The sequence below is a fragment of the Vombatus ursinus genome, unplaced genomic scaffold (assembly GCF_900497805.2).
Source record: "Vombatus ursinus unplaced genomic scaffold, bare-nosed wombat genome assembly UNPS02010193.1, whole genome shotgun sequence".
NCBI classification, from domain to species: Eukaryota; Metazoa; Chordata; class Mammalia; order Diprotodontia; family Vombatidae; genus Vombatus; species Vombatus ursinus.
The window spans coordinates 8,889,307-8,903,263 of NW_020949971.1; the positions used below are offsets into that span (position 1 = coordinate 8,889,307).

Here is a 13,957-nt window from a genome sequence, read left to right on the forward strand (position 1 = left end):
ATAGCTTTTTGTGGATTTATTTTGTTGACTGCCTGTAACTTTGCTGAAGCTACTAATTATATCAGTTTATTTTCTAATTCCTTAGGATTTTCTAAGTAAACCATCATATAATCAGCATATAGAGATGATTTTATCTCCTCGTTGCCTGTCTTTATTCCTTTATTTTCTTTGTCTTATTGCTATTACTATAACTATGACAAGTAACAGGGCATAAAGGTGGCATCCCTTCTTCACTCTCCTGTTTTTAGTGGGAAAGCGTTAAGTATTTCCCCATTGCATATAATTCCAGCTTTTGGTTCTAGATACTTTTTACTGTATTAAAAAAAAAGATCCTTCTTTGCCCATACTTTGTAGGGTTTTTAGCATGAACAAATGTCTTCCTTCATCAAAGGCTTTCTCTGCATCTTTTGCTATAAATGTGATTTTAGATTTTTTTTTCCTAATATGATTAATATTTTTCTTAACGTTTAACTTTTTTGCATCCTTAACACAAGTCCAACTTGATCATGCCAAATCATTATTTTGGTTTTTTTTTTAATACATTGCTATTATCTCTTTTCTAGAATTTTATTTTAAATTTTGCAATCTGTTCAGCAGTGATATTGGCCTATAGTTCTCTTGCTCTGCTTTATCTTTCCTTTGTTTAGAAATTAAGAATATATTTGCCTTATAAAATGAGTCTAATAAAAGACTGTTTTTGAAAATGATTGTGTATAAGTATTAATCATCTGTATGTGGGTATTAGTTATTCTTTAAAGTTCTACTATAAAAATCCATCTGGACCAGTATTTCTTTGTTCTTTGGTAGGTCCTTTACAGCTAGTTCTGTTTGTCTTTTCTGAGACTGGATTGGATTTTGCATTTGTTCTGTGTTTTTTTTAGGCATTTCATATTTTTGTACACAAATGATAGGTCTTGACAATTTTCAGTTTGCCTGGCCGCTTTCACACTCTCCGGTTAGAAGGAAAACAGGAAATAGGATTATTCCCAGTAGCACAAGCTATCCCTAAGAAGTAGAGATGAAGCTTCCTTTCCCTCTGTTGTAAATATCTAGGATGTTAATATAATTTTAATTTGCACACAAGCCATGAGAAAGGCCCATTTCCTTTTCGTTGCTCCCTGTACTTTGACCTATCTTACAGTTTCTCATCTTCTCTTCAGAAAGTGGACCAGACCCATTGGTCACAGAACCTGTTAGAAGTGACCTCCGAGGTCATCTAGTCCAAGAAAGTCATAAGTCGGATGTAATCAAGAAGCATCATTAGGCACATACCGTCCAGACATTGGGCTCAGCACTCCGGATACCTGTAGAATGAACAAAACAGTCTTGAGCCCGAAGGAGCTCGCATTTTAACGGAGGGAATGGTTTGGGAGGGAGGGCAGGCACCAGGAAAGGCCTCGTGTAGAAGAGGATGCTTGGGACAAGAGGGATCCTATGAGGGGGTGCGTTCCAAACACTGAGGGCAGCCGCTGCCAAGCCACAGACAGAGATGGGGTGGCGTCTGTACAGAGTAGAGAGAGGGTCAGTTTGGCTGGATCTCAGAATATGCAATGGTGGGGGGGCATAGGTGACGGACCTTGAGGCTAGAAGGATAGGTGGGGACCAGGATGGGAAGAGCGTTCAATGCTAAAGAGAGGAGTTTTTATTTTTCATAGAGGCAAGGGGGAGCCACTGGAGTTTATGTGTCAGATCTGCACTTAAAGAAAGCTACTTTGGCAGCGGTGTGGACAGGAATGGGGAGAGACTTGAGGCAGGAAACCCATTAAGAGGCTGTGGCGATAATATCAGTGAAAGGCAATGAGGACCTAACCAGGGGTGGGGAACCTGCGGCCTGGAGGCCACATGTGGCCCTTTGGTCCTCAAGTGTGGCCCTTTGACTGAATCCAGACTTCACAGAACAAATCCTTTTATTAAAAGGATCTTTTTATTAAGGACATCCCATTTAAAATGTCCAATAGGTGATGGGTCTGAAGCTCGAGAGAGAGCCTGGGCCTGGATAATAGTGACTCTAAGTCCTCTACTCGGTGAGATCATTAAACCCAGAGGTGAGGTGAGCAGAAAAACAAGTGTGGGCATAAGAAAAGAGAAAACCCAGGACAAGTGTCATTGGCCTTTCTAGAAACGTGGCACCAACACTGAGCACAGTAACTACCTAGATCTGGGGTGCCCGGGGCAGAGAAGAGCAGGGCTTTCCTGTCCAGAGTGCGGACGCCTCCTTGCTTGATGCCAGCTTTTTGGCTTCCAGATCCTACAGTTGACTCGTGACATTCTAATCCTCTGAAGTCCCAGATCCTCTTCACAAGAACTGCCGTCTAGTCATGCCTCCTCCTAAATTATATGTGGGAAGTTAATTATTTTGACCCACACATTTTTATTTTTATGGCCTGGCATTTCACGATGCACGCTGAAATGTACTAGCTTAGCTATTGCTTTCCATGTATAGCAATCTTAGTGTCTTAGAACGGTCCTGCTGCTCATTGTGGTTCAGTGACTTCTAGTTTATATGAGTTTGTAAAATATATGTGTAGAAAAATATTAACACTATGTTAACTGTAATGTGTTCAAATATAGGTTTTTGGAAATATTTTATAATATTTAATGTGATGAGTAATTTAATGAGTAAATGTTGTTTTGTAGCCATACATCCCGTAAAAAAGCAACAGGCTTTGCTGCTGTGCATCAGCTGTTTACCGAACGTTGGCCAACAGCGCCTGTCAACAGAAATCTGAGTGGCACAACCACAGAGAGAAATATTGACTTTGAACTTGATATTCGAGTTGAAATTGATAGTGGAAAATGTGTCCTGCATCCAACCACCCTTCTGCAAGAACACGATGATCTGAGCTTGAGAAGGTGAGAGGCCAGCGGGGAGGAGGAGAACATTTGAGTGCATTCTTCACTGCCTTCACACTTGAATTAAATGGGGGGAGGAGCCCATTTCAATTTAGTGTTTTAAACAGAAATTAAAAATAAATGTTTCTTATCATTCAAATTTCTAAACAATGGTGTGCAACATTTTATGGCAACTTGAATTGATATAGTAGTTTAAATGGGTGTCATGAATAGTCCTCTCATTGGTGATTTTAATAATGTCCATACTTCTGAAAATAACATGAATGAATGCAGTCAGTGTGACTTATCTTTACTGGTTAGAATAGACCAGATGATGTTGCATACGGGAAGGCTATCCTGAGTGTCTTGGAATTCGGTAGTTCAGTTGTGGTCTCGAATCTTATTTAAGAAGGCCTGAGAAAAGACTGTCGGAGTGGGCAGCTGGGAAATTGTTGAAAGAGCAACATCCATTGAGTGATGGGGTCAGAAACCAGATCCCAAAGGTCCAAGAAATGAGCGAGAGGGGAAGAAGCAGGCAGTCAGTGGAGACAGAACTTTTTCTGGAAAGATGACCGTGAATGATAGGAAAGATCTTGACAAGGACAGCTTCACCTCATGGTGAAGCAGGGGTTTTTGAAGATGGTAGAAACATTGGCATGTTTGTAAGCAAAAGGGAGTGAGCCTGTAGATTGAAAGAATTAATGATGGAAGAGTCAGAGAGGGCCCAGCCGAGAGGAAATGATAGAACAGCATCATTAAGTCACATAAAAGTGCAGTCATCCAGTCAGCTGTTGGGTGACTTCCTTTAGCAGCATGTGGGTAGGAGCAGACAAGAGGGCTGGAGGAGATAGTCCAAACTGGGGTTTGACGGTGTGGGGGCAAACGTTAAACAGTGTAACATTAAATGGGTCACTACTCCAGGTGCAGATTGTGAAGGAAGGAGGGTGTAGTTAGGTCAGGAGTTTGGGCCTGTGACAGTACCATGTGCTGGAATGACAGGCGGTCATGGTGAGCTAAGCCTCCAAGAGAGATGGAGTGACAGAAGATTATGGTTGGCTAAGGAATTTCACACTTGTTAATAATGAAAGTGCAACGCTAGTGGATTGTCACTAGGTCAGGAGTGCAACCGTCCATCCCGCTGTGTGACTGAGATGTGAAGGGACGGAATAAGTCATGGGAGCTCAATAGATGGAAGAACTGAGAGGTCGGGGTGTCTGAGCGAATGTCGGTGTGTGCGTTGACGCCTGAGAGTGTAAGGGCATGCGTCGGGACAGGGAGGAAGACTTTGAGCCGGACACTGAACTTCTTATGAAAGGAGGGACAATGCGTCAGGAGCCCAGAGACGACATCATCAGGTCCTGGATTGGGGGACGTAGCTTGATGTGGTGAGCCTCAAAAAAGAGATTACTAAGTGATGGTGGCAGGAGGAGAGTGTGAAAGTCACAGTGGGAAACAATGAGTGTGCCGACTTCTGTGGGATTGGGGGGCACGGGGCATGAGAGGAGGTCCGACCAATGCTGGAAAACATGACCAACAAAGCAGTGTCTTCTAAGGAAAGTCAGGCCTCCCTGAGTGCCAGAAGATGGAAAGAGCGTGAGAGTCAGTCAGTCAGTCAGTCAAGAAAGAGTTGTTCAGCACTTACACCACGTCAGGCTCGATGCTCAGTGCTGCGGATCTGAAGAAAGACCAGAAGTCGTACCCGCTCAAGGGGCTCGCAGTCTAATGAAGGGGAGATAGTCGTGCAAACAAGGAGATGTGATAAATTGGAGACCTCGACACAGCAGAGGCGCCCGAATTTAGGGGGCTCAGGAAGGCTTCCTAGAGAAAACAGGGTTTAGCTGGGGCATGAGGGAAGCAAGAAGGGAGAGCATTCCAGGTATGAGGGGCATCCAGACGAAATGCCCAGAGTCAGGAAATGGAGTATCCTAGGAGGAACAGCAAGGAGGTTGTGAGATGAAGGGACATGTGTTAATGATCGAATGGAGAGGCTGAGAGAACGGGGTGGTGACAGCAAGGAGGAGTCACGGGAATGGAAAGAGTGAGAGCTTGGGGTTTGCTAGCTATAGGCAGTCTAGAAACTTTGGCCCTGTGAACAACAGAAGGGCCATCATTCTCTTTCAAGTGTCAGGGTACAGGGGCTGGGCTGGGTCATAGACTGTGAGGGCCTGATGGCCGAATGGCCAAGGTCGATGCCTTTAATCTCCATAGCTATCTCACAGTTATTTAAGCCTCTACCATGGACCTGATTCCCATTAAACTCCAGCAAGCCAAGCCAAAGACTTTGATGAAATTTTCCTTTTCAAATATCCTAACAATTGAATAAAAATACGGTTGATTCACTTTCACTTTAGAGTTTAGTTTTAGCCTAAATTTTTCCTATTTAACCATCAAAAAAATGTTAATTAACTGATTGCTTAACATAAGGTAAAATCAGAATTTTCTGTCAATAACAATATATCTCTGTCTGCAGAAGTTATGACCGGAGTTCCAGAAGCTTAGATCAAGAATCCCCCTCGAAAAAGAAGAAATTTCAAACAAACTATGCTTCTACTACCCATTTAATGACTGGCAAAAAAGTGCCATCATCTCTGCAAACCAAGCCCAGTGACCTGGAGACAACAGTCTTCTATATCCCTGGAGTTGATGTCAAGGTGAAGACGTCGTCCTCGTGCTGAGGAATGAGATGATGACGCTGTCTGTCTTCTTCCCTTCCACAGCACGTGTCCTAGGTTGATGCTCAAAGTGGCATTCGTGCCCTCTGGTTTTCTCTCATTAAGTCATCTCCTCCATCCTCCAGGAAGTCTCATAATTTGTCATTTCTGCAGTTTCTGCTGCTTGCTTTTTCCATAAAAGTGACGGTTGGCAGGAAGTAGTTGATAAACTTGAGAAATTTAACAGGTTTCCTGGTGTTGCTTTTCTGGCTAAGTGAGTTGCAGTAAGAGAACATTCCAAGAGAAGGGATGATGACTTCTCATCACGTGGCTGCCTTCTCTTTCACACACCTTCTCACACACACAGATGGTTTGCATAAACATTTCCTGAGTTTCTGCTGTGGGCAGGTGCTCTCCCTAGTGCTGAGTATGCAGAGGTGATGACTAGCTGAGTGCAGAGAGTGTCTTACAATGGGATGACATATCCACAAATCCTGTTCTTCTGGTTTATGTTGTCATTGTGAACTTAATATCAAACTCGAATGCCAGTAGTTGTATGAGTAAAATGAGGATCTAAATCCTCTTTTTCTGGGTTTTATTAAGACTGTACAAGGAGGAAAAATTGTCCTGCAAGTAAAGAAAGTTTGCTCATTCAGCAGGAGAAAACAGAGTAATAAAATCATGTCTCCTGGGCTTAAGTGGAGAGGAGAATCTGCCGCTATTTCAGGCACCTCAGTTTAGAGTGTCACTCATAAACTGTCCCCTGTGCAGAGGAGAGGGCAGTGGAAAGCAGCCAGCCCTCAGCAGGATTAGTGGATGGCTAGACACCTTCAGCCTGAAGAGGAAGATTTAAAAGAGGAGTGGTAGTCATTTGGGGGAACTTGAAGGGGTGAGCTCTTTTCAGGGATGAAGAGATTTCTTTTCAGATCAGATACTGGTTAGACTTGCAGATGTCCAAATTTCCAGCCAAGATGCTGAACGAGTAGCCTCCAGAGACATCCCTGGTTTTTATTTTGTTGTTGACAGAAGACTGGGTAGAGACCAGAGCTCCCAGAGAGGAGGCTCCCTGTCCCCACGAGGATCAGGATTTCTCTGCCCCTTGGTCTTGGCGAGTACCCAGGGCCCTGAGCGTGACTCCTCAGAGAGGAGACTTAAAACCTTTGTCTTCCAGAGCCTCTGTTCACTGCTCTCTGCTGCCTCTCTGATTATTGGAAATAAATGGAATTGGAAGTTTCAGAAGGAACTTTTAAAAAAAATAGCTTGTTGTCCTGTTCTAATAAATAAATGTAATAATTATTTTGTACTTACTTAGCATAATGTAGTGCTTGCCTTAACCCAGGAAGTATTTACCTGTTGAATATTTACATCCACAGAAAATGAGGGAAGAAAATAAATTGTTGACCAAAAGCGACCCAATGTGGGAGAAAGGAAGTTGTAGGTCATAGCTCAGCGCTTTACAGTGGAATGGCTAGCATCTGACTTGATGTCCAGTCCCACTCTCTGTAAATCCTGCTCAGTGCGTATAGACCAGCCACGTCCTGGGCTGCAGCAGGAGGGCCATTCTGGAGGCTCTTAAGTGCCCCAAGGTTCAGACGTGGCCACCACCCTGGATCCTGGGCTTCACTCTTGGTGTTACCCAGGAAGGCACTGGGATAAAAGCGTCAGGTGACAGATCCTACACATTATTGCCTTAACCCAGCCTTTTAAATAAGTAGCCTTGTGGGTCAGGCTGGCGACTTTCCAGTAGGTAAGGCTCACCCAGAGACTGGAGATTACATGAGCTAGGAAGGACCTCAGCAGCCATCTCATGCAGGCTTCCCATTTTACAGGTGAAGAGAGTAGGCCAAAACAACGTAGGTGATGGGCCCGAGGTCACATGTCTAACTAATGGCAGAGCTAAGGCCCAAGATTCCCCCCACTTAGTTAACTTAGTCAAGGACTTTTTACATCATTGTGCCTGAATATTTTGACTTAAAAAGCACACAGTTCTCTTTTTATCTCTTTTTGCTCGAGTGCCTTAAAGCAGAATACTCTGAACATTTTGATTGGTGAAATTTTAATTTTTCAAAGATTATAGTACAATGAAGATTTTACTATAAGGAAAATTATTTCATAAATTAGGCCCTCGTTTCTGCCTTATTTGACTTTTAAAACTTATTTTTTTTCAATGCAGCTACATTACAACTCCAAGACCCTAAAGACTGAGTCGCCAAATGCTTCCAGAGGATCTTCTTTGCCAAGAACCCTTTCCAAAGAGTCCAAGCTGTATGGTATGAGAGATAATGCCACGCCTCCTCCTCCTCCTCCTCCTCCTCCTCTTTTACCTAGCACTTTCCAGAGCAAGACTAGCACCTTACTTCCTCCCCAACCCCCACCTATTCCCTCAGGTACTGAAGAAGAGTGTGCTGTCTGTGTCATCACCTACCTGCTCTAGTGTCTTTTTCTTACAAAAGTTGATGATAAATGGTCACAGACTTCCAAGTGCTGATTCTTAAAAATCACATTCAGTATCCTAAGCACAGTATTCTTTTGGCCATTCTTCAGACTGATAAGCCAGATTTCAGCACCGGTCTTAATGATAGGCATCCACTGCACGTCTGCGTTTGAATGATTGATGAAGTCAGGGGAAGTTGTCCTTTAAGTAACCTTCCACTTTGTAGTCTGCTAAAGAAGGCCTACAGTAAATGCGGCCTGACTATATGTGAGGAAGTTGAGAGTGAGCATACCTTTCCCTCGTCAGGCCATTTTTGTTCTCTGGAAATCTGATTCTGATTCAAAATAGAGAGATGACCAGGAAGAGGAATGACCATCCTTAGGGGGATCATCCTTCAAAAAGAGAGGGGGAGAAAAGTTTAAATAGCTCACATTTCTACAGAATTTCTACATTTCTACAATTACCAAACCCATTACATACACAAATGATGGTGGCCCATGTAGGGAATGATAAAGAGACCTGCCCAGCTAAATTCTGGAGGTTGGGAAATACTGGAAATTGAAATTTGGAAGGTTGGACAGACAAAATCAGGCAGAGAAATTTGGACATTGTGTGACCCAGCCAGACAGCAAACATGTCTTACGTCCTTTCTGTGTGAAGATCCCTATGCCAGATGTTGGGGGTGATAGAAAGTTTAACTAATGATCCCTGCTTTTACTTAGCCTACAGTCTGGTGGATGAGGAGACTCCTAGATAACATGTCATGTTTTGTCTGATCAGTGAATCCTTTTCAGCTGTGAAGTGGGGACATTAGAATTAGGACTCATCCTCATTGAAGCTGCAGTCATGAGAATGGACAAGCACACTTAAGCACACTGTAGGAAGAGGAGAGTGGGAAGCCAGGAGGAAAGTGGCCGGAGAGGGAACCTGAGAATACATCAGGCAGCTGGTTAGCATTTAGTAAGCCCTTGCTAGGGACCAACCACTGGCTAGCCATATAAAGACAGAAATAAAGTAGCTACTGTGGAGATGAGCAGATGGCCTTATCCTTCCTTGTTTGTTTGCGTATTGTGTTGTATCCCCCAGGAGAATAAATGATCCCAAGGGAGGGGTGATGTGTGAAATTGTTATCAGGACAGAATTATCACATCTTGGCAACTGATTGAGTGTGGGAGCTAAGGAAAAGGGACAAAAGTGACTTTGACATAATACTTGACATACTTTGACATAATACTTCCCTCTCCCTTTGAGGGAGGGTCTTTAGTTGTTTTGACATATTTTTCTAGATTTAGTTCCAGATATCTAAAAAAGCATGTTAAGGACATACTGTGCTTATGATTTTCCTTTGCCATTTACTGCAGTCATTCATGATTTACTTCACCTTCTAAGGTGGAAAAAATAATTAAAGTTGAGAATTAAACCAAAGTATGTGACCTAGAGCAAGTAGGAAGAACCATTGTATTAGAAATTGTTGATAATCCTTGCATTCTAACATCATTTTATCATTTCTTCCAACCTACTGTTTTATGTTAATGCTTTGTTGTGTTATTCATGAGTAAAAGTGGTCCTTAATTATTAGATGGTTCACTGTATTAATATGTATCTTGTAATTGTGACTTCTGTAACAATGAAATCTGTCTTTTTACTTTAATGGAATGATTTCTCGAGTATCGTTTAATAAGTGTAACACTTACAAACGTTTCAGCCAAAGGGAAAGGAAGTGGAGGGGTAAAAACAGCGAAATTATATGCCTGGGTCGCCCTTCAGTCACTGCCAGAAGAAATGGTGATTAGTCCCTGTCTATTAGATTTTCTGGAGAAGGCCCTTGAAACCATCCCTATTACACCAATTGAAAGGAATTATACTGGTAAGCCACTTTTTTCTTTCTTATATATATCTGTGGGGACAGATTTACCTCTTACTTCTTTCCCTTACTTGCTCTGATCACATCTAGCACCATATAACCGTGAAAGATAAGTAGATATTATCCAGCCCAACCCTTCATTTTATAGATAAGGAAATTGGAGTTTAAAAGAAGTTAATATTCAGCTACTGTGTCATGATTTCTGGGGACCTTAAATTTGCAGAGACTAGATGGGGGGACCTAGGCACAGATTTCTGGGACTGGAGAAGGAAGACAAAGGCTAAGAGAGACCATGAAGCACATCCGGTGTTTGAGAGGCAACATGGTCTGAGTGACCAGAGCCCTGGTTTTGGGATCAGGAGAAGTCAGGGTTCACACGCCCCCCTGAGCATCTCCATAGGTGTGAGCGTCAGTTTCCTGTCTGTAAGGTAACAGGTAAGATAACAGCTACAATACTTACCTCAAAAGATTTGTTGTGATAATCGAGTGAAAAAATGACAACCATCAGCACACTTACTGTGTGTCAAGCACTGTGCTGGGCTAGGAGCTTGGTATATAAAATATCAGAAAATGAATCACAGAATTGTAGAATGGAAGTACCCTTAGTGGGCCTCTAGTCCAACCCAACCCCAGAGGAATCACCACCACAGCGTGCCGTCTTGAATTGTATCTTATTAGTCAGAAACCTGCTGAGATCTTTTGGATCCTGTTGTCATTCAGTGTCCTAGTTACTTCTCCCAGCCTTGTGTCATCCAAAGGTTTGATGAACATGCAGGTCACTGCATGACTTATCTGTCATTGATAGGAGTGTTCAGCAGTCCCAGGCATAGATCGCTGGGGTTCCCCACTAGAGACCTCCTGCCATGTTGACATTGAATGACAAACTCCTGTCAAGTCAGCTGGCCAGCCAGGTCTCAGGCCATCAGATTCTATCACCACTTCGTCTGTGTCTCTGCATCTTCTCCACAAAATTAGTACAGCCAAACGCATGACCAAACGCTTAGCTGAAATCTAGGTCAATTCCATCCATCTTGGTAGATGTCGGAGAAGGAAAGGAGGCGAGTCTTGCATGACCTGTGGTTGTTGAAGCTGCCAGGCTGGCTCTGGCTAATCCCCAGACCCCCTTTTCAGACCTTCTCCATCAGACATTCCAGAACTTTTTCAGGCATCCTAGACAAGTTCCTTGGCCAGCATAGAGCATACTGTGTTAAGCCCTCGTCAAATCTTAGTCAGCTCGCTCTGTGACGTAAGGGTCTGCTGTTTTTACTGCTTCTCTTTTTTTGAGGGGATTCAGAGAGCAAAAATCCTGGGACAAGTTGCTATCTAGATATTATTCCTTTATATTTAATGCTCTTTGGACTTTTGCACAGGTTGATAAAATAACTGTCCATTATAGTTGAAAGTGTTAAAGGAGGAAGAAAGGGAACATGTGTTATTAAGTGCCTACTGTGTGTCAAATATTCTCATTTGATTCTCACAGCCACCTTGGCAAGAAGGTATTGTTATTATCCTCATTTCACAGATGAGGAAACCAAGGCAGACAGAGGTTAGGTGACTTGCCCAGGGTCACATAGCTAATAAGCATCTGAGGAATGATTTGAACTCAGGTCTTCCTGACTCTGGGTCTAGTGTTCTATTCAGTGTCCCACTGAGCTACCTCTAGGGGCATATGGCCAAGGAGGTCTGATAAAGGCGGCGTACAGTGAGACTCTCACCTCCTGCTCCTGAAAGCCGTGCCCCTCTTATGTAGCCTAAGATCGGGGGGGGGGGATGCACATACACTTTTCATTTTAATATATATTATTAACGCTTTTCTCAGGTTTAAACAACGAACAAAACAATAAACCAAGCTCTAATCTGTGGTGATTGCCAATTTCTGAGGACTAAATGCTTCAAGGCCACAGGTTCCCCACCCCAGCACTAAAAATTTAACAATAGACTCTCAAGAGATGGGTCTAGCATACCCATCTTCGCCCAAATGTTCTGCGTCATCCTACCATGATGTTCCCCTCCACAGCTATGGTCCAGTCATGCCTTTCATCCCATCAAGTCTCAGTGAGTGCTCCCTTGTGTTAGGATCCCTAGTTCCTCTTGTGTGCAGCTTGGTCTTTGGATATATGTGTAGACTCCCTGGAGGCCGTGGGGCTGGTCCTACTGGCTCCTTGCTTGACTTGTATCTCCTGTGAATTTCTAGGTACCTCCCCTGCTCTTCTCCTTCCTTCTTAATGACTACTAGTGTCTCACTAGTGTGGAGGATATCCATGAGGCAGACTTCTCTCCCCTTCACCCTTCTGATTTGATTTGTAAGATGCTACAGACTATTTTTTTTTTGGATCTTGCCAGCTTTTCTGAGATGCATTCTGTCTTTGGCCAGTCTACCCTCATGTTGAAAGGGCCCAGCGGTACACAGAGTTCCTTGCCCTACGTCACCCTGGCTGGCATTCCCCTCCTTTGCCATTCCAAGCCTGATGGCACAACCCTGGGTTGGATTTGGGGAGGGGATGGTGGTTGTTCTTATTGCCATTGGGTGCGTGTTTCTTGGAGGGGCCTTAGAGCCCAGACCTGGTGTCATTACTGTTACAGTGTTAGATAGTTGTTTATATTTTAACAGCTGTTAGCTCACAAGATGAAGACATGGGGCACTTTGAAATACCAGACCCAATGGAAGAGTCGACAACATCGTTGGTGTCATCTTCAACCTCTGCCTACTCCTCCTTCCCTGTTGATGTCGTGGTCTATGTCCGAGTTCAGGTGATTTTATCATTGGTCTAGTGGAGTTGGGTTGTTTTTTTTTACTTTAAAATAATTCTTACCTAAATCTGAAAAAGTCTCAGTTATTAACCTTGCCTGAAGGCTGTAGTTTCCTAACTTTACTTAGTGATGCGTCCCTTTGAAAAAATTGTCACGCTTCCTCCAACACTTCTCATAATAATTCTTAGCTCACATGTGATTCAAAGAATATTAAAATGTAGTGGAAGTGTTATGATTCAAACAATCTTAAGACTGGAATTAGAATAATGTAAGTAATGTAAGTAAAAATGTAAATCATGTAAATAATAAAATAGCATTCACTCTCCTAGACTCATAGTATCATGAACTTAGAGCTGGAAGGAGCCACAGAGACGATCTCAGCCAGCCCGTTAGTTTTACAGTTGAGAAAGCTGAGACCCACAGAGAGGAGATGATTCATCTGAGATCACACAGCTCGAAACGGGGCAGAGCCACAATTTTAACCCGGTCCTGCGATCCCAGATCTAACGCTTTTTCCGTGTTGCTTTACAAAGGGGAGGAGGAAAACATGATTGGGGGATAAGGGGGAGCCTTCAGATCTTTAAACCTTCATGACAGCACTCTGTATGTACCTGGGACATAAGCAAGTCAAGTTTTCATCCCACCGCCAGGAACCTCCTTTACCTACAGGTGAATGACGGGTCCAAGATCGAGCCTAGCAAACCAACCCCAGACTAGTCTCAGCCACCGGGTCCAGCTTGAGTTCTAGCTCTCCCCGCAGTCAAGCGAGGAGGGGGTGGGGGGTGCCCCTACAACCTGAATCCCTTGGTCCTCGACTGGACCTCCTGCCCACAACCCCCGCCACCATTTGGGATAGATTGTCTGTGTTCGCCTCGCTTTTAGTGACTTTGGCCTTTGTGTAGAAGATGAGTATTTAAATCCGTAACCTTACGAATCGTGCCTTTTTATGGTGAGAACTTAAGGCATAATAGAAGGTCCTTAGTGGGCACCGTGGATGCGGGAAATGCTTTCCCTTTCTTTATTGCCTCAGTAGCTCTTTCTGCGCAGACTGCCATTCCCTGTCTACTTGACCGAGTTGCTATATACATGTTGTCTCATTGAATATTTAAAGGAAGCGTAATGAGCCTGTGAGTTTGCTCCACAGACACAGATAATGTGTATAACTAAGCTTCAAGAGCCACTGTTGACTGAGGTCTTCCCCCTGAGGACCTCCTGATGATGGGCCTTGCCCACCTTAAGCGTGGTTCTTGGGACCCAGCTGCCCCGACCTCACCCTGCACGGGACTAATATTCAGCAGACCAGAAGGAGTGATACGCCCCCACACACACACACACACACACACACACACACACACACACACACACACACACACACACACTCTCTCTCTCTCTCTCTCTCTCTCTCTCTCTCTCTCTCTCTCTCTC

General features: G+C 43.6%; 1 protein-coding gene across 7 annotated transcripts in view; it reads left to right on the forward strand.

Annotated features, from left to right (window-relative positions):
- The window catches only part of KIAA1109 (KIAA1109 ortholog), a 197,807-nt gene that overhangs the window by 159,195 nt on the left and 24,655 nt on the right, over window positions 1-13,957 (forward strand). For all 7 annotated transcript variants that reach the window (XM_027853674.1, XM_027853679.1, XM_027853680.1 and 4 more), the window contains 5 exons: window positions 2,638-2,853; window positions 5,303-5,483; window positions 7,657-7,753; window positions 9,623-9,784; window positions 12,393-12,532. In XM_027853674.1, coding sequence (XP_027709475.1) covers window positions 2,638-2,853; window positions 5,303-5,483; window positions 7,657-7,753; window positions 9,623-9,784; window positions 12,393-12,532 — 796 coding nt within the window. The remainder of the gene's footprint in view (window positions 1-2,637; window positions 2,854-5,302; window positions 5,484-7,656; window positions 7,754-9,622; window positions 9,785-12,392; window positions 12,533-13,957) is intronic.